We start from the raw sequence: 22,135 nt of genomic DNA on the forward strand, positions 1-22,135 counted from the left end.
AATATATGATAGACATTTCTATATGATTTCAATAATATTTTCTTACCTTATCAAGAGAGAAAGTTTTGGTCAGGGCAAAACCCCATCCAGCTTCAAAAGCTCTTCGAATCATTGATGTGCTGGTAGCTGGAGTTGCACTAGCAAGACCAAAAGGATTTATAAACTTCAATCCGGCCATTTCTACACTAATGTCCACCAGATCAATAGGAGTGTAAAAGAGGGGTAGTTCAGGCTTGGCAGAAATGGAAGCTCCATATTGTGACTGCAAAATACAGACCAATAATTGGTTTCATATTACATCTAAATTGTCCATAATAATATTTTACAAAAATCACTTCAACACAGCATCCGAATTAACATAGATTACAACAGTCTGTTTACAATGAAAAAAACTGGCAAAAAGTCAGTTAGCAGGGAACTGAATTCATATAATATCCTATTTTAATTTCAAAGGCAGTAAGAAGAATATTAGCAGAAATAAAATCAATTAAATAAACAAACAACTGTATTTAAAACATACTGAGATTCAAATACAGAAGGGAATAATTTTAGAATTTTTCTCCCTGGTCCAACCCAGTCTATTTGTACTTAATTTATGAAAATACCTTTAGTGCTCAGAGATATGGGCAACAGCAAGTCAGGGGGCCTAAATTCAATTTCCAGTAATCTCACTACTGTTTAGGCGATTTTAGGAAAGCCAACTAATAGGTCCCTGTCTTTTCTTCTCTATCGTTTTCAGTATAGCAGCAGGAATGCTGCTTGCCTAATTTCTACCTCACAGGAAGATTGGAAAATTCAGAAAATCATAAGCTGCAGGGAGATATTTAATTTGGAAAGTGGGTAGTGTACTCATGTGCATTATGGGGGTTTGTTCTTTTTCCTGAAACCAAATAGGTCCCAAACAGTTTATGTCAAAATGTTTGACTGGCACTCAAAACTGTAAATTTACCTTTGTTAAATGATCAGTGTAATAATGCTTCTTTGCAGGATTATTGGAAAGTTTTAATAAAAACACTTATTCTTAGCACATGGCACACTGAAACATCCTACATAGGTGCTTGCTAAATGTCGTCTCCTTTTCTGACTGGGGAGGTTATTAACGATTGCATCAGGCCTTTTGTTTGTAAAGTCTCTCTCTCTCTCTCTCCATTCCTCCCTCCCCTTCTCTCTCTCTGTTTATCTCCAAAAGACAAATAACACTGGAAAATATAAAAAGGATGAATTTTCTCAGCCAAAGCGGTTACTGAATGGACAGGGCTAGTTAATTCAAAAGTAGAAATCCTTTCTCTTGTGAATCATCACTCAAAAGAAAAGTTATTTGAGCAGAACTTTAATTTTATAGGAGTGTGTCTTGTGTAGATAAAGATTGCCATGACTTGCATAGAAATTATTTCTGGCCCTCCACCACTTATAATGCAAAGCAAAGTTCACTTAATATGTAAAAAGGCATCAAACTTGTCAATTGAAACACTAATGTGTCTCGGGTACATGCAAAGAGATGCCTGATGGGATCCAGGCTTCAGTTATGGCAGGCGCCTTCTCCCAGGGATGTTCTGGGCTTCAAGGCATATTTCTGAATATTGGTTAGTCTGGGTGTGACATAATTTTTCTGTCCTCACCTAGGATTGCTATACTATTAAAAGGATTATTAGCAAAGACAAAAACTACAATGTAAAATATAGGAAACTGGGGGTTAATTTGAGGTGTGTGTATGTATGTGTGTCCACACATGAATGTTTACAACGACAACAACCGGCAAAAAGTCAGTTAGCAGTAAACCGAAGGCATACAATATCATTCTTTTTAAATTTCAAAGGCAGTATGGAAAGTATTATCAATTAAATAAACAAACAAACAACTTTATTTAAAAGATACTGAAATTCAAACACAAAAGGGAATAATTTTAGAATTTTTCTCCTGGTCCCACTAACCAGCCTCTTTGTGCTTAATTTATGAAAACTTGCTTGATGGTATTTTCTTAGCTTTGTGTAATCATAATATAAATTAAATCAAGCAAGTTTTAGGGATAGACTAAGGAAGAATTTCCTTACATTACAGGTTGATTCATATCGGTAAAAATATAGAAACACCTTCCCTGCTTTAGAAACAACGTTGAGCTAACTTCCTTTGATTCCAATAGCAGAACTACACGTGGTCCTACATACCTGTACTTTACAAGGTGAAGTAAATGACCTTATAAGTATTCTTATCTTTTTATGGCTGTGTGTTGAAATATCTATTTTTCTCAGTCTTACAGACAAATTTTGGTTTGTTCATAATTGTAGCTATATATGGCATTAGGCAACAGCCCAAGGAGGCAGATATGTATGCATAGTTCAACTTGCATTGCTTAATTTATGTAGTTTTAAATAAATAAGTAATTGCTTTGAAATTCTTACAAAGGTTGCTGCCTTAATACTTAGAAAGAAAATGATTTGGACAAATTTTGCAAGGTTTTCTTTAAGCTTCAAAACAAAACCAAACACATCAAAGCAAACAATAAAATACACACACACACACACACACACAAAAAAAATTCTTTCAAATGAGAAATACAGCTTCTTATATATTTTTTCTTTTATTCACAAAAGTGCTACTATGTATATGTGTTTGTAACATAATCTAAAATCTTCACATGCCATAGGCAGTCTTTTTTCATACTGTGCAACACAGGGCTATTTTTAGCTTTGTCTTTGTCGTGCTATAACAACTCAGTCTGTTCAACTTCATCATACATCCATGCCCTAATGTACATCTCCTTTTCTGAATTTTAAAAGCCTGTTCCCCCTTTGTACCCTTGCTCAGCAAACTCAAGCTTATCTACTTTCAGTTCTCATCACAAGGTTAATTCCTCCCAAATCTCAATTGCAATCTCCAAACTCAGATTTCCAAAAGACTTCAAGGTCTTTGGATGTAAATGCTTTGCTCTTACACTTTAATACCAACTCTTCTATCTCATCATATTCCCTCCTAACGAATATGTTATATAGATTTTCAATTTTAGACAATACTATTTTCCCATTCATCCAGTAGTGTAGTAAATAACAGATATAAGGAAACAACCTAGGTGTTGAACAATGGGGATTGGTTCCATAATGGTTCTATTGTAAAAAGGAATGCTATGCTAGCATCAGAAATGATACAGAAGAAAATAATTTATTGACATGAAAGAGGGTTTATTATGTACAAAGTAAAACAGTGAGTTAATATTATAATATGATATGTAAATTCCAAGTTTTTGATGGAAAAACATGTATATCTATTTTGCTGTATGTTTCCATTTACCCATCAATCACAAAAGATAAACATCAACATGCTAGGAGAATTATATCTCAGAATCAGGGTTTTAGATGACCTTTAATTTTTAAATTTTTGCTTACTGTAATTTTCATATTTTCAATGATAAATACAAGTTAATTGATGAAATAAATAGATTTGAAGGTATACTAAAACAATTTTTAAAAGAAGCCATGTGTGTTATTTCATTTTCACACTGCTGTAAAAGACATGCTTGAAACTGGGCAATTTACAAAGGAAAGAGGTTTAACTGAACTTAAAGTTCCACGTGGCTGGGGAAGCCTCACAATCATGGCGGAAGGCAAGGAGGAGCAAGTCACATCTTACATGGATGAAATCAGGCAAAGAGGGAGAGTTTATGCAGGGGTACTCCTCTTTTTAAAACCATCAGATCTTGTGAGACGCATTCACTATCATGAGAACAGCATGGGAAAGACCTGCTCCCATGATTCAATTTCCTCCCAATAGGTTCCTCTCCTAACACATGGGAATACAAGATGAGATTTGGGTGGGGACACAGCCAAACCATATCACCATGATACTCTAAAATCCATTAAGTGAAGCTCAAAGTAAAGAGTTTGCCCTTTAGTTTCCTCCATAGACTGTACTGAATTAACTTTTTCAGTTCTACTTATTACTATGCAGAGCTAGAACAATTGAAGAGACTACTTTAAAAGCTTTATTTTACAAACAGAAAACTAAAGCCAAAAGAGGCTAAATGAGTATCTGTAAGTTGCTCCGTTACTGGTAAAGCCACAATAAAATATACAGTTTGCTGCCTTGTTGGCTTATGTTCTTAATCCACCCTCAGAAATAAAATGTTTCAAACATTCCTTCTCAAAAATACTTTGTGCCTCCCTATCTCTGCACTTTTCACATTCCATCTTTCTTCTCCACATGCTGAAAATTACCCATTCTAAAGTCCTTCCTTTGTCATTATAGAGAAATTATTTTATCTGAGACACTCATAGGTCACAAAAAGTATAAGTATTTTAATTTATTGATTACATTGAAAATATTTGGTTATACGTTTAAGTACTAAAATGCATTAACTTCCCCGTATTTTTCAGGAAACCAACTTAACATTTCTTTGCATGGCATAGTCTGATTTTTTTTTATAATGTACTGCCAATATACCTGTTAGACTCAGTTACTAATGTTCATATAGAACTATTTTCCTATTTTCGTTCATTTATTTATTCAGCAGGTATTTGTTAAGAACTTGGGGTTAAAAAGATGAACAAAACAGACAAGGTCCCTGACATTTATATGCAAAACAATACAAATAAATTTACTACCTACCACCAAACAAACACAAAATTTACTACCAATAGTTCATCACACTGTTATGTCTCCATACATTATTTTATGCATTTTTTTACCTGCTTAAAATACAAATAAATTTAAGACTTTCCTCATGCATTAAACTCTTCATAATCCTTCCAAACTCAACTGATTCATTCAAGCATATACTTATTAGGACATTTCCTTACTACCATCTATACACTTTTCTGAAGTAGCTACCTCTTTTTTATTTACTATTCCACAATTTTACTTTATTATTATTCTTTAAGTTCTGGGATACATGTGCAGAATGTGCAGGTTTGTAACATAGGTATACTGATGCTATGGTGGTTTGCTGCATGCATCAACCCATCATCTACATTAGGTATTTCTCCTAATGCTATCCATCCCCTAACCCCCTACTCCCCAACTGGCCCCAGTGTGTGATATTCCCCTCTCTGAGTCCATGTGTTTAACTCCCACTTATAAGTGAGAACATGCAGTATTTAGTTTTCTGTCCTGTGTTAGTTTGCCGAGAATGATGGTTTCCAGCTTCATCCATGTCCCTACAAAGGATGTGAACTCATCCTTTTTGGAGAATGCATAGTATGCCATGGTATATATGTACCACATTTTCTTTACCTAGTCTATCATTGATGGAAATTTGGTTTGGTTCCAAGTCTTTACAATTGTGAATAGTGCTGCAGTAAACATGCGTGTGCATGTGTCTTTATAGCAGAATGATTTATCATCCTTTGGGTATATACCCGGTAACGGGATTGCTGGGTCAAATGGTATTTCTGGATCTAGATTCTTGAGGAATCGCCACACTGTCTTCTGCAATGGTTGAACTAATTTACACTCCCACCAACAGGGTAAGTGTTATTTCTCCACATCCTCTCTAGCATCTGTTGTTTCCTGACATTTTAATGATCGCCATTCTAACTGGCATAAGATGGGATCTCATTGTAGTTTTGATTTGCATTTCTCTAATGACCTGTGATGATGACCTTTTTATCATACGTTTGTTGGCTGCACAAATGTCTTCAGACAAACAGAGAGCCAAATCATGAGTGAACTCCTATTCACAACTGCTACAAAGAGAATAAAATCCCTCCAAATACAACTTACAAGGAATGTGAAGGACCTTTTCAAGGAGAACTACAAACCACTGCTCAAGGAAATAAGAGAGGATACAAACAAATGGAAAAACGTTTCCAAGGACAGAAAGAATCAATATCATGAAAACGGCCACACGGCCCAAAGTAATTTACAGATTCAGTGCTATCCCCATCAAGCTACCATTGAATTTCTTCAGAGAAGTAGAAAAAACTACTTAAATTTCATATGGAACCAAAAAAGAGCCTGCACAGCCAACACAACCCTAATCAAAAAGAACAAAGCTGGAGGCATCACACTATCTGACTTCAAATTATACTACAAGGCTACAGTAACCAAAACAGCAAGGTGCTGGTACCAAAACAGATATATAGACCAATGAAACAGAATGGAGGCCTCAGAAATAAAGCCACACATCTACAAACATCTGATCTCTTTGACAAACCTGACAAAAACAAGCAATGGGGAAATGAGTCCCTATTTAATAACTGGTGTTGGTAAAACTGGCTAGCCATATGCAAAAAACTGAAACTGGACCCTTTCCTTACACCTTACACAAAAAATAACTCAAGATGGACTGGAGACTTAAATGTAAGACCAAAAACCATAAAAACCCTAGAAGAAAACCTAGGCAAATACTATTCAGGATACAGGCATGGGCAAAGACTTCATGATTAAAACATCAAGAGCAACGGCAACAAAAGCCAAATGTGACAGATGGGATCTAATTAAACTAAAGAGCTTCTACACATCAAAAGAAACTATCATCAGAGTGAACAGGCAACCTACAGAACAGGAGATGATTTCTGTAATCTATCCATCTGACAAAGGGCTAATATCCAGAATCTACAAAGAACTTAAGCAAACTTACAAGGAAAAAAAAAAAAAGCAACCCTATCAAAAAGTGGGTGAAGGATAGGAACAGATACTTCTCAAAAGAAGAGTTATGTGGCTATCCCACAGTTTAAGATATGCTGCTACTCAGCTGTCATCACAGTTGGCCATACATGTTAATTTTCTCTTCAAATATAACATAAGCTCCTTGAGGACAGTGACCAAACATATCTTAACCAAATTATTATCTCCACAATTAAAAATATGCACCTATGCCAGGCGTGGTGGCTCATGCCTGTAATCCCAGCACTTTGGGAGGCTGAGGTGGGTAGATTATGAGGTCAGGAGATGGAGACCATCCTGGCTATGGTGAAACCCCATCTCTACTAAAAATATAAAAAATTAGCCAGGCATGGTGGCAGGCACCTGTAGTCCCAGCTACTGGGGAGGCTGAGGCAGGAGAATGGCATGAACCTGGGAGATGGGTCTTGCAGTGAGCCGAGATCATGCCACTGGACTCCAGCTTGGGTAACGGAGCGAGACTCCATCTCACAAAAAAAAAAAAAAAAAAAAAAAAAAGCATCTGTATAAAATATTTACTCTTGAAGGCAATTATTTCCTCTGTAGAGATACAGATAAATAAAATCACCTTTTCACTTGGCATTCCTCAAGCATTTTTTACAGAACTAACGTATACTTCCTACATCTCCATTTTTTCTCTATACTAAACATTTTTATCTTTAATAATTACTTTTAATACAAAATGCTCTTAGCATTCTAGTTATCCTTTGTTAGGTATCTCATTTACCTATATGCTATGAAATTGAGGAATCCGCTAACATGGTTGAAAAGGTTAAAAATGAAAACTTGAATTTTTGTCATTTCCCTCCTTGCCTTCCCATTGTAAAGCAAGAATCATTTTATAACCTGGACATCACCATGACCTCTTTGATTGTTCAAAATATACTCAATGAAAACTAAAGAAAACTACAAAAGCAAAAGAAGCTGAAGTCCTAAAGAACCGAGATGAGAATGGTAAAAATGGAGATTAAGGAAAAGCTAAATGTCTAAGTTTTTGAGTGTAAAGATAAAGAGTAACCTTTCCTTTTTAAAGTCCTTCCTAGACATAAGAGAAATTGAAAATAACAAGGATGTCTAAAGACTATTTTTTTAAAGTTTGCTTTTTTCACCCTTAGAATTTTTGGGAAGAGACAGAGTAAAGGTTTTATTCACTTACAATAAAATTTCTAAAAATTAACTCCATGACAAGCATAGGCCATGAGGAGTCCAAAATATACATGTGTTACACTTAATTTTTCTCACTTCATTGTCATCTGCAAATTCCTTCAAGGTTCTTTACTGCATACAGAACAAACCATAACCTCAGCATTATATAATCCCAACTGTGATCTGGGCCCTTCTCCCTCCCCAACCTTTCTAATCTCATCTCCTACCTCTCCTTCAAAATATTTTATGCTTCCACTTATTGAACTAGTTATAATTTCTCAAATAAAACAATATCATTAATGCATCTTTGCATTTTGCCTTTTGTTTTTGCTCAGAATGTTCTTTCCTGCCGGTGATAATGCTTTGAAAATTCCAACGAAGCCTTCAAAAGTCAGTCCTGTTGTCATCTCTACTAAAAAACCTCCTTGTGTGTAAAAAAGGGAGACAGAGGGGGAAATGATAAACTACCATTTAATGAGCATAGTGTTTTAGTTTTGCAAGGTAAAAAAGTTCTGGAGAAACATGATACATGTGCTTAATGCCACTGGAACTGTACACTTAAAGATGTCTAACATGGTAAATTTTATATTATGTATGTTTTATCACAATTTAATCATGAATAATTATTTTAAGCTAAAAAAAAAAAAAGTCTAGGAAGCCTCTTGACAGAAGATATTGTGAAGGTATAGTGAAGGCCAAGGGTTTAACTTTTAAAACCTAAACTGTGTAACAGGCCCTGTAAAGGGGATGAAAGCCAAGAAACTTACGGTCAAGTTGAAACTCTCAAACTGCAGGAGTATAGTCTGGGGTCCCTTAGATGCAGAAAAGAAAATTAATTACAGTGAAGTATGTTTGTGTTCCACATGAGAAATAATTTTGAAATAGAGTTGTCCATTAGGGGAAGGGTCTGTCCTGGGAGATGTGAGATCATTTCCATTGGATATGACTCAAATTACCTATTAGTCAAGCCATGGGTGTGAAGTTGGAGCTAGATAACCTTTAAGATATTTTCCAAGCCCTAATTCCATGGCTTCGTGATCATTATCATGATAAACTCTGAAGTCTTGACTGGGCACATTTTCCACAAGGGGCTTGTTGGTAAAGTGTAGAACAATGAACTCAGAAAGGGTCTATTCAAAAATCAGAATTGGTCGTGTTCTAAGATATAGTCTCACAAAGCTCTCAGGCCAAGATAACTTACCAATATATACCCTAGAAATACTTCTAGATGTTTCAGTTACTGAGCATCCAGGAAGCCTCACCTCTGGACATTGTGTGCTAATTAGCTCTTCTTTTTCCCTTTTTTGAAAATAGTCTGTATCCATCATCAAACACCCCTAGGATGCTATCCCTTCTTGATGGACACATTACAGTTTATTCGGGATATAGTTTACACTCTCAAATTTCTATCTCTAACTCAGACCTCTCCTCTGATTAGATTGTTGCAATCAGTTGGATATTTCTGACTTGTATTTTAAACTTCTCACACTTGAATATCTATTAGGCTTTTTAAACTGAAAACCCTTGATGCGAATTTTCTGCCACCAAACCTGCTCCTTCTACAGCCTTGCCCATTTCAAAGAATGGCAACTGTATCCTTCTGGTACCTTTGGCCAAAAACCTTACAATCATTTGTGCCTTTCCTTTTACACTTTATAGCCAGTCTGTCAGAAAAATCTATTGTCTCTTTTTTCAAAATATATTCCATTTCTCACCTCCACTACTACCTCCTGGTCCAAGCATGGTTATTTCTCACTGAATTTACCACACTAACCTTTTAACTTGTCCCACTGCTTCATGTCTCAGTCTTTCCCAGCAAAGGAACCACAGTAGGCTGATGGTTCCTACCCAACATTTATGGTGAGTGATTGTGGTGATGGTTACATGACTCCATACATCTGTCAAAACTCATCAAATGGTACAATGGAAATTGGCAAATTTTATTATATACAAATTATATTGCAGTAAAACTGATGAAAATGAAAAAAAAAAACCCAAAAAAACAAAAAACACAACCTCCTCAGGTTCCCACAAGCAAAGCTGCTTCCTAATCATACTTTGTACTTGTTTGCTTACATATATGCTATCTCTCGCTTGATTTAATTTCAGCACCTAGTATAAGACTTGGCACAGAGATACTCAACATATTTACTGAATGTATTAGACTAGTGACCTTGGGTACTCAGTGTCTTTTTCAAATTAGTTCCCAGTAAAGTGATAATCAGTTTAGATGAAATAATCATTAACTTTACTCCAAATCTATAAAAGTCCATTATTCTATGATTCTAATGTAGAGTGGCATTCAAGCTCTGGAAGATTGCTGATTTTAGGCCAATCTCTCCAAGAACCACCTAGTGGGAATAGTAAGTAATTGCCCTGGGTAATTAAGTATCTATGTGTGTGTGTGTATATATATATATTCTATAATTCAGTCATATTAAATGACATTAAGATTCACCAACATCACACTTTTGCCAAGGTCTTGCCTAAAATAGAGCATTTTTCTTCCTACTGGAATTTTGACTTCCAGTTTAGAATGAACTTTGGTGGCAAGTAACAAACTGGCCTTACCATGAGGTACAGGAGGATCTCATGAAAATCATGCAGAAATGCAGCCAGGCCTCCAGGAAGAGCTGGGAATTCTCGAGGAAAGTAAGAAGATTCTTCATGCTTTGTCCTTTTTCTTTCTATGTACAGCCACTTTATTCTTCTCCCTCTTCCAATTGGCTTCCCCTACTTCTTTATTCAGAATGATTTATATTGTATAGGTCTAGCCCAGTCATTTTTTTACTCTACTTATCAGAAACACGTAGAGAGTTTTAAAAACTACGATGTCCAGGCCAGGTATCTTCCTACTAATTATATCAGAATCCCTTGGAGGAGGACTCATTAATAGTATTTTTAAAAATCCCTCCAAAACATTACACAGAGCATTCAAGGATGAGATCACTTCTCTGGTAATACGAGTTCTCCTCCTAATTCCTAATTCTCAAGTAAGAGATTCGGGCTTGGCCAATATTGTGTTAGGTGTCTACTTTATTCAACTATGTGGCTACTGCGGGTCTGTTCAAGAGAACAAAGACTCTTTAAGTTCGGAACATAGTCTAAAAGGTGCTCATGTGGGCCTCCCATCTGCTAATAAAGTGTCAGCTCTGACAAACATCAACACATTGTCCAAATGTTAAGGTCTACTGTAAAAATAGGTCACTTTAAAATTTTTTTTTTCTTTTATTCTTAAGATCAACAAGATAGTTGTTCATTTGCAAGTAATATTTATACCAGACCCAGTGATAGGTATTTTTTAATCACAATTTTTAAGGTATGCATTATTCTCCTATTGAAGATGAGGAAAATGAGGCTCAAAGAAAGTAAACTGCTTGTGTAAAGATTAATAAGTGGTAGAGCAAGATTTGAATTGAAAGCTTACACTAACTATATTATATCAAGCTGCCCCCATCTTACATACATTTTCTAAATTATTAATGTCCTCAAAACAAGAAACTAACCTGAAAGTTATTCATGATGGTTTGATTGATCACAGAGAGTACATATACACACACACTGAGACATCGTATCAAAAATAAAAACCATATACTGTTCAAATATCATTAAGACAATCAATCATAATGCCATTAATTCAAGAATAGAAATAAAAATACAGTCTTAAGCTACAATAACTCATTATTTTATTATTAAATTATTACTCATTACCACTGGTTTCTTCTGTTATACCTGGTTGGATCATGGAATTACAGCAGAGACATTTGGATGTATAATGATTATGTTGCTGGGGAAAAGCAACTTACATGATAAGTATGTATCCCAGTTGTATTTTCTCCTAATTTGTTTTGCTAGAATGAAATCTGAAAAAAAAAAAAAAAAAGGAAGAGAAAAGCACTACTAAAAGCAATACTAGTGGTAGTGCTTGTTATATTTGATTGAAGAAGAAATCACCATCACTATGTTCCACCCAATTCAAAATAATCAAACAGCTTTCACTTACTCATTTTGTTTATATTTCATTGTGATATGCTACAATGGATCCTATCTTGGAGTACAGTTGCTATAGAAATATCCATTCTGAAATTATTTTAAGGAAAAGAATAAATAACATTGCGTAGCTGCTTGTGGCTAGATTAATTCACAGAATGGATTAATGCATTAATTAACTCAAGCTTAGTTACTTTGCTCTCTGAAGAAATATCTATTGAGGGAAAAATCTTACAGAGTAGAAATTAATTTGGATTAGCTGTTTCCATGATGGAAAGGCCTAGCTCCAGTGATTACAATTATAACATAAAAACAGATTTCACTTCTCCATTTTGAGAAATTATTATTCATAATAAAATTTCTTTCTGATATAAAATCTTTTCTGATTTGAGGCTTCAGAAGTTTCTACAAAATAATGATTCCATTTTACTCATTTCTTTAAAACACTATATTCACATTCCTCTATACTTGTAAACTGAGCATAAAATAAGACTACAAAATTAAATAACATTAATTGGCTCCATGGCATAATGGTCAGCATATCTGGACTCTGAAAATTAAATGATATTAATTCAAATCCATGTGCCATCTTTCTCCATCTCAACTCTACCTCTACCCCCAATTATCAGCTCTTTAACAACTTAAAACTTAATGTAGTATCATGCAAAAACTCCTCCTCCTTCAACCACAAATAACTATTCCTCCCTGGTTTTCCTCCGTTTACTTTTTAACACTACCATCCATCAAGTTTAAGTTAAAACTTGTTAATTATATTGTTTTTGATATTTCTTCTCTCTCAACTCCCATTTCTATTCTACAGCAAATCTAATTATTTTTGACTCTATTCTCTTTGTCACTATTATCTCTTACTGAGACTTTTTCTTACTGATTTCTGCATTCTCCTTACCTCCTACTCAAATTTGTTCTTTACTCTATACCAGAGTAGGGTCTTTAAAACAGAAATTTGATTGTGTTATGCACCTGCTTAAACTTTTCCTTAGTTTTTCCATTGGATTTTGTTGATATTCAACTTTTCATGATAGCCTACAGCTCTTTCATGATATGGTCCTGTCTACCTACCCAAACTTACCTTATGCCAATCTCTGTAAATATACATATCATAGTCACATGTGCCTTCTACCAAACTCTGCATTTAACTGTACGTTTACACTTGCTATTTTCTCTTTCTGACATATTATTTTTTCATGCTTCTATTTCAATGTAAACTCTTCTCCCACTGCCACATACCAGCTCTTTTAGCAACCTGAGGTTGTATCACCAATGAGCTAAGTAAACTTGTAAAATATGCTTCCTAAACCCCATTTGTCCCATGATCTAAAATATTTCCTTAGCATATAAAATGTATCTATAAAATCTATCAAGTGTATTCTACATGGCAGGCATTCTGTTCAGGAGCTAGGAGCACAACAGTTAACAGAGTACTTTGTCTTTTTCTTTCTTTTTTTTCTTAAGTAGTCTATTTTACTTATTAATGGTTAAAAAACTGCTTCACTAAACATTGTTTTGTTATTATTTATATATTAATATGCTGAGAGCATTATTATTGCACATCTTTTTTTTTTTGAGACGGAGTCTCGCTCTGTCGCCCAGGCTGGAGTGCAGTGGCCGGATCTCAGCTCACTGCAAGCTCCACCTCCCAGGTTTATGCCATTCTCCTGCCTCAGCCTCCCGAGTAGCTGGGACTACAGGCGCCCGCCACCTCGCCCGGCTAGTTTTTTTTTGTATTTTTTAGTAGAGACGGGGTTTCACCGTGCTAGCCAGGATGGTCTCGATCTCCTGACCTCGTGATCCGCCCGTCTCGGCCTCCCAAAGTGCTGGGATTACAGGCTTGAGCCACCGTGCCTGGCCTATTGCACATCTTTTTTCCACAGCTTTATTGAGTTATAATCAGTCTACAATAAACATAATTAATGTATAAAATTCAGTGCTTTGGATATATGCATACACTCATGTTACTATCACTCATGTTACTATCACTACAATCCATGTCATAAACATATCCATCACATTCAAAAGTTTCCTTGTGTCGCTTTGTTATTGTTGCTTGCTTTATCTCTTATTTCCTTCCTTCCTTTCTTTTTCTTTCTTTCTCTTTCATTTTCTTTCTTTTCTTTTTTCTTTCTTTCCCTCCCTCCCTTTTTTCTTTCTTTCTTTTTTCTTTTTCTTTCTTTCTTCCTTTCTTTTTCTTTTTTCTTTCTCTTTCTTTCCTTCTCTTTTTTTTCTCTTTCTTTCCCTTTTATTTCTCTTTGTTCTCTGTCTTCCTTCCCTCCTGTCCTCCCTTTCTTTCCTCTTTCCTTCTCCTTCCTTCCTTCCTCTTTACTTTTTGTGTCCTTCCTTTTCTTTTCTTTTTTTCCTTCTTTTTTTCCAATATACCCAACATCCCTCTCACCCATCTCCTGGAAACCATCATTCTATTGTCTACTTCTACACATTTGACTACTTTAGATGCCTCGTATAGAGGGAATCACGCAGTATGTGCCCTTCTGTGATGGCCACTTCATTTAGCATAATGTCTTCCAGTTCTATCCATTCTTTCACAAACAATACAGTTTCCTTCTTTTGTAAGTCTGACTAATATTCTCTTGGATGTATAAATCGGAATTTCTTTATCCATTCATCTATCAGTGGACATTTAGGTTATATCTTGGCTATTGTGAACATGGGGATGCAGATGTCTCTTTGAGACAATGATTTCAGTTATTTTAGATATATACCCAGAAGTGGGATTGTTGGATCATACGATAGTTCTATTTTAAATTTTTTGAGAAACATCTATGCTGTTTTCTACAGCAGTTCCACCATTTTGCATTGCACCAACAGCTGAACAAGGGTTTCAACTTCTCCAAAAACTTGTCAAACTTTTGTTTTTCTGATAATAGTCATTGTATCAAGTGTGAGATGATATCTCAATGTGGTTTTGATTTTCATTTTCCTGATGATCTGTGATAAGAATTTTTTCATATACCTGTTGGCCATTTGTATGGCTTCCTTGAAAAAATATCCATTCAAGTCCTTTGCTAATTTTTTAAATTGGACTATTTCAATATTTTGCTATTGAATTTTAAAAGTTTCTTATAGTTTTTGGAAATTAACTGCTGGTTAATTAATGGTAAATATTTCTTCCCATTCTAAAGGCTGCTTTTTCACTTGGTTGATTGTTTCCTTTGCTATGCAGAAGCTCTTTTAGTTCAGCTAATATAATAGTGTGTAATCCCACTTATCTCGTTTTGCTTTTGTTGACCACACTTTTGCTGTCATATCCATGAAATCATTGTCAAAACCAATGTCATGAAGCTTTTCCCATATGCTTCCTTCTAAGGAGTTTTACAGTTGAAGGTTGTACATTTTAGTCTTTAATTAATTTTGAGTTAATTTTTGTCTGTGGTGAAAGATAACGTTCCAATTTAATTATTCTGCATGTGGATAGCCACTTTTCCCAATGTAACATTTATTGAAGAGACAATCCTTTCCCCACTATGCATTCTTGACTTTTTATTGAAAGTCATTGTATATGTTGTATAGTTGACTGTACATGGCATGGCTGTAGCATATAAGTTCTCTATTGTTCCAATGCTCTACATGTTTGTTTTTATGCCAGTACCATACTGTTCTGATTATTATTGCTTTGTAATTGTTTTGAAATCAGGAAGTATAATGTTTCTAACTTTGTTCTTATTCAAAATTGTTTTTGTTATTTGGGTATTTTGTGCATTCATATATATTTTAGGATTATGTTTTCAATTTCTGTAAAAAATGTATTTGGAATTTTGATAAGGATTTCATTGAGTCTGTACATCGCTTTAGGTGAAATGGATACTTTAACATTAGTTTTTCCAATCTATATTCTAAGAATATAAGATGTCTTTCCATTTAGGTTTGTCTGCTTTACTTTCTTTCAGTATTTTAGAGTTTTTATTTTAAAAATATTTCGTGTCCTTGATTCAGTGTATTCTTAAGTACTTTATTCTTTCTATCTTATTGTAAATTGATTTTTTTCTCAATTTTTTGGATAGTTTATTGTTGGCATACAGAAATACAACTGCTTTTTGTATGTGGATTTGAATCCTGCAACTTTACTGAATTTGTTTATTAGTTCTTCCGTTTTTTGGGGCAGTCTTCAGGGTTTTGTATGTATGAGATCATGTCCTCTGCAGACAGTTAATTTTTCTTCTTGTTTTCTGATATGGATGCCTCTTATTTCTTTGGTTTGACATATGGTTTTTGCCCATCATTCTGTTAATGTGGTGTTATCACATTTATTGATTTGTGTATGTTGAACCATCTTTTCATCCTAGGAATAAGTCTTGCTTTATGGAGATTTATAGGTGATAGAATACAATCTTTTTAATGTGCTGTTGAATTTGGTTTGCTAATATTTCATTGAAAGTTTTTGTATCCATATTCATCAGGAATACTGGCCTGTAGTTTTCTTTGTTTGTGGTATCTTTGGATTTAGTAACAGTGTGATGCTGACCTCATAAATTGAGTATGGAAGTATTTAATCTTCTATTTATTTTCACAAGAGTTTAGGAAAAAAGGATATTAATTCTTCTTTAAATGTATAGTAAAATTAACCAATGAAGCCACCTGGTCCCAGGCTTTCCTGTTTGGATTGGGTTTTGATTACTGACTCAACCTCCTTATTTGTTATTGGTCTCTTCAGGTTTTCCATTTCTTCTTAATTCTGTCTTTATAGGTTGCATGTTTTTAGGAATTTATCCAGTTCATCTAGGTTGTCAAATTTGTTCACAATAGTCCCTTATGGTCTTCTTTTTTATTTCTCTGGCATTAGTTATAATGTCTCCTGTTTCATTTCCAATTTTATGTTTGAATCCTCTCTTTTTTTTCTTGGTTCAGATAACAAATTGTCAATTTTGTCTTTTGAAAAACAATTTTTAATTTTATTGACTTTTTTCTATTGTATTTTTATTCTTCATTTCATTTGTTCCTGCTCTAATCTTTTATTACTTCCGTCATTCTGCTAACTTTGAGCTTAGTTGTTTTGTTGTTGTTGTTGTTTTGCTGTTGTTCATCGATGTTTAAAGTTATGATATTTATTTCAGATCTTCTTTCTTTTTTAATGTAGACATTTACTGCTATAAAACATCTCTTAGTATTGTTCTTGCATAAGTTTTTTCTTTTTATTAGTCTTTTGGTATTTTGTGTTTTTGTTTTAGTTTGTCCTGAGAGATACTCTAATTCTGCCCCCAAGATCCAGTCACCACCCACCATGCCCCACCTCCAACACTGGGGATTAGAATTCAAAATGAGATTTGGTGGAGACACAGATCCAACCCATATCACTGAATTATAGTAATACATTGGTTTCTTTTACATTCTACTAGTTATAATATTATCTGTTAATGTAAGAGCATATAGACTATTATAGCCTCTACTGCATACAAACCAAAGAGTCTGTTCAAAGAATAAAACAGTAAATGAACTTAAAGAAATGATTTTAAGTTAGAGATCCCCCTAAAATAATAAATAACATGTTGACAAATTTTCAAAAGTGTCAATCAAAAGGGTAACAATTGCCATATTGACAGGCCCAGGGGCAAAGGTGGTGATACTGCTGACAAGATGTCAATGACTAAAGTAATAAAAGCATGGTGACCAGCTCAGGGTGGTACCTGACAGCAAATCCATGTAACATAAAGGAGTCAGTATGATCAAGGTGAGAGTGACGAAGGTAAATAAAAGAAGCTGACATTTAAGAAAGGTGACAGCAGTAATGTTAAATATTAAGCCTTGGAATAAGAAGCTCAAAATTGTAAGTCAACAACATATCAGCCAATACTTGCTCTTGTGTTAACCTATTACCCGTCATATTTCTAGAAGGAGAATTCTCTGAAATAGACTAAGGTGAGGATAGAGTGTGAAGAGAAAACCAGTGTAGTTGCCCAGAGGTCACTTCAAAATAGAAATAACAATGTCTATAGGGAAGGATGGTTGTGAAGATCAAATGAGAAAAACTACAAAGCCCAAGCATGCTCATCTGTATCCTTCTGTTTCCATGGTAACTCTACCCCACCATCAAGCACCAGATCTTTTAGTAATCTAAGGTAGTATTTATCACCAATGAGCCATGTGAACTTACGAAATCCATTTCCTAAACTCAATGTCCTCATAATCTAAAACATTTCCATAACCTACGCATTGTTTCAACTGTATTTATTAAGTGCCTACACATGGCAGGCATTTCATTGGCCAACCACCAACGATAAGGTAACCACTGTTCTAGGGATACAACAGAGAATAAAACTGACTAAAAATCTGTTTGAAGGCTACATTCTCACAGGATGTTGTCTGCTATACAGTGACTGTTCAGTACATGGGAAATGATCTAAAAACTTTTGAGTACTGGTTCTAAGAATCACAAAAAGTCCAATACTTGTCCCCACTCCGGAACAGAGTTCTCTGATAACTGCTAGGAACTCACTTATGTGTTCTGACTTCCACATGCTCAGCTGGAGCTCAGAAAAAGAGAAAAGAACATCATGAGGAAAAAGCAAGCTGGTTATTGGAAAGAACAGTAGAACTGAGAACAGAAAAACTTGGGTTCTAGCCCCAGCATTGCTATTAACTAGTTTTAACACCTTAAGAAAGGCATTACATTTTTTCTGTTATTTTTTATGGATGTTATTCTTGTCTTTATCTCTTCGAGGATAGTTAAGATTTTTTACAGCCTTTTCAGATAATTACATTATTGTTGTATTCTTCTGAGTAAATTATCTTACCATGTGAATTTACTCTTTTAAATCCTGTTCCTCAGCTTCCTAACTCATGGCCAACTACATCTCAACCAAATCCAGCACAGTTCTCCATTTTTTAATCCAGAGGTAATTTTGAGTATAAAGTGAATGCTAAACCTCTAAAAACAATCAACCATAATGGGTATTCAAAAAATTATATTTTTAAATTTTTATATATATTATTTGGGTTTTAGAACCGTATAAAATTACAATTCTGCCCCTCCCATGAGTGAAAATAATGAGGTTCCAGATAACGTATCGGAGATTTTAAAAGTTGTTAAGTCCTTGAGCTGGGAATTCCACCTCTATGATGACAATGTTCTGTCTCAGAGACATAAGTGAGAAAACCAAAAAGGCAACATGATATTCCCAAAAGTCTGAAGGCAGAATTAATGAGCAATTGGTTCGGGACTTGAACCCAGACTGCTTGACTTTCAGGTTGCCATTACACCATCCTGGATATTTTTTGATCTGATCCTTTACAACTTGTTTGAGATTCAACTTTACTAAATCACTGAATTCAGAAGAACACAATTCTGGTCAAAATTTACAATGAGGTTAGTCTGTATTTAAATTTCCCACAGCAAACCAAAGGTTTTGGGTGTTTTGTTTTATTGTGCTACATTGTCATTAGACCCAGAGGGCCCCATGCATTAGAGCGCTGAAAATTTGGCATGGGATGCATAACAGTTCTAGTCCATCTGGACCAGTTGACACTGCAGTGGTTAATTTCTTTCATACTCCATCAACATGAACTAAGGTTAGATTCTCTATGTATTGGATCAGATTTTTCAGTGTTTTTTTTTTTTTTTTTCTGCCCATTCTAATCTTCGGTTATCTCTGCCAGAAGTAGCAATCTACTGTATACTGGCAAGGAAATATTCTGTCTTTACAGAGACAATTTCATTTTAAATTACTCTTCAGGTCAAACACTGCCATTTAATAAAAGTTTGGAACCTATACAAAGTCAATAAAAGGCATTAAATTACTTATTAGTCATGGTATTTTCTTCCTCTATCACCAACTAGATAGTTTTGCTTTGATAGCTCCATTAGGTATAGCCTCATTGCTCATTTTTTCCTTGACTTCCTTTTAGAACATATGGACGTTACAAAAAAATAAATTCTCGTTTATACACAAAAAGCTTCACATTACTAGAATTTTTAATAGAAAACGTGTCAAGTCTCTGATGCATAATAATTATTTTTAAATATTAGCTAAAGAACACATCACAATTTAACCTGAATGTACTATCAAAGAGGAAAATTATGTGGAGAGTACTACAGGGTTTAATGTATGTTTATTTATAAGCAACTGAAGACGACTTCATTTTTCAATAACTGTAAGCAAATTTGACTTTACTACTTGCCATTGCAAGAAATAAAGATGAGGTCACATACATTTCTGGTACTAGTTAAGCTAAAGGCTCAGTTTCCCAATAAGACTGACCTGAAGTCATCTCAACACGATGATCCTGACCCAGTGGAAAAACTTAGCATGGAAACAGCATTTAGCCATGACATACTTCAATATTATTTTTTGGAGGCTATCACTATCTCAAACTGAATCCATTATGATTTAAAACTGTCTTTTTATTGATATTCATTGTTTTTCAACCTGACAGTGGCCAATGATTTATATCAATCTTCTCTTAACACAGGAATTAAAGAGACTGCAATATATCTTAAACTGAAGGACACTTTTTCAATAAGTCTCAAGATTTTAATACAGTTGTCATTTCAAAAGCCTACCTCTTCTCAGTTGGAAAGGGGTTTAGAGAAGAAGAAGGCAGCTCTGTTGATAAGATTGTTTTTATCTGCAGCAGTAGAGGATTCGAAAATTAGTATGACATATCGATGATGCCATTTTTTCAGCCATTTTTATTCTTTAAGTGCAAGAACACTGCAGCTGGCTGTCAATCATCAAACCACAAAATGAAATCCTTTGCCTGGCTAGGAGATTTGCAACTATACCAATGCTGGTAAACTAAACACCAAATTATAGCCTTTTCTCCCGCTTCACCCAGATTTCACAGGGGCTGCACACCCAAATAAATGCCTCTTGGCTACCCATTCATCTAACAGCTGGAAAGATGACACTTGACATTTGGAAACTTTCCTGTGAAGATTGCTGCAAGGCTTTCCCATTAGCTTCCTGGTGAGACTGTAAGGTCGAATAAGCTGCCTCAAAACCTGCAAAGGGTAACGGAAATACTCTAATATTAAGCCTGTGCAATTTAAATTTCTAATTCTCAAATCATAGTTCTTCAGATATTGTAGAAATCACTGGTATATTTCAGGGCAAAAAAATGCCTTTGAAGATGTGGAATTAAAGTGATATTTTAAGTAATGATAATGATAACAAGTGCCTTTTATTTAAAGTTGGGACTGAAGGTCTTCTAAGTAACAGGGACTTCAACACAGAGAAGTTCTTGTAAGTTTGTTTTCTAAAATCCCTGACTGTCATATTTTCAACAACTGTTCATTTTTGTCCAGAGCAGAAATCTTTAACATGAGGCAGAGTTATTATCATTCTTTACGTTTTTTTCCCACATCATAAGCATTATTCAAGGTAGCTTTAAAATTCTTACAATCCAGCATTGTGGATTCATTTTGAAAATCACTGACCCCAGCATAAAATAGTAAATATGCCATTATTAAAATGCTCTCATCTTATAAATTTTCAGGTATAAACATGTCTTTTTTCCTCTTCAGAAAGATAATTCCTTTCAAATGTCCCCAAATCAGAAATTGTTAATAAAATGACAGTTTATTAAAGATACCAGAAAGAAAAATTTCTCATATAATATCAACCCAAAAAATAACAGAAGGTAAAAAATTTCATTTATTGATATGAATGCACACAATTCAATTAGATTTTATCACAATGATCTTTTTGCATGGTACTCAATTTGGAATTCCATATCTTTAATTGTCTTTATAATTGTCTGTTCTTGTTTGTTAACTAAGTATTTTTCAAGTAAAAGATTAACAAGAATGAACAGGCTTCCCTAAATGTTCAGTCATATGTCCAAATTAGATGAAATCAATGTTATGATTAAAAAAGGAAAATGAAACCTTTAAAAAATATACATGGAGGGCATTGAAGAAATAGGAGACATGAATGATGTAACTTTCAATCTTGAATTCAATATCATCTGAGTCTAAAATCACTTTTTAAAAGTTCGAGACCAGAATGATCAACAAAACTAGCTGGGCATGGTGGCACATGCCTGTAATCCCAGCTACTCAGGAGGCTGAGGCAGGAGAATCGCTTGAACCCGGGAGGCAGAGGTTGCAGTGAGCCAAGATCGCACCATTACACTCCAGCCTGGGCAACAAGAGCGAAACTACGTCTCAAAAAAAAAAAAAAAAAGTCAATTTAGTGATGCTGAATTGTACCTCATTAGCAACAATGACAGACAAAGATTCCTATGGATGTGCACCTCTTGGTCCCAAATCACCGCATAAACCTAGTTTTCTCATGCCATTCCATTAACAAATCCACCAAAGGAAGCTCAGCTCACAGAAAGAAGATGGAATATCTAGCAATGACTGGACTTCTCATTTCTCTTCAAACTAAAATCACAACTACCATTTGTACTCACT

At 34.7% G+C, this 22,135-nt stretch overlaps 1 protein-coding gene across 1 annotated transcript in view; it reads right to left on the minus strand.

Moving 5' to 3' along the window:
• DPYD (dihydropyrimidine dehydrogenase) overlaps positions 1–22,135 on the minus strand; it is a 903,050-nt gene that overhangs the window by 454,526 nt on the left and 426,389 nt on the right. Inside the window, exon 13 of the mRNA XM_011969334.1 lies at positions 47–262. Within this exon, the coding sequence (XP_011824724.1) occupies positions 47–262 (216 nt within the window). The remainder of the gene's footprint in view (positions 1–46; positions 263–22,135) is intronic.

This window comes from Mandrillus leucophaeus, unplaced genomic scaffold, assembly GCF_000951045.1.
Source record: "Mandrillus leucophaeus isolate KB7577 unplaced genomic scaffold, Mleu.le_1.0 Scaffold884, whole genome shotgun sequence".
Lineage (NCBI taxonomy): Eukaryota > Metazoa > Chordata > Mammalia > Primates > Cercopithecidae > Mandrillus > Mandrillus leucophaeus.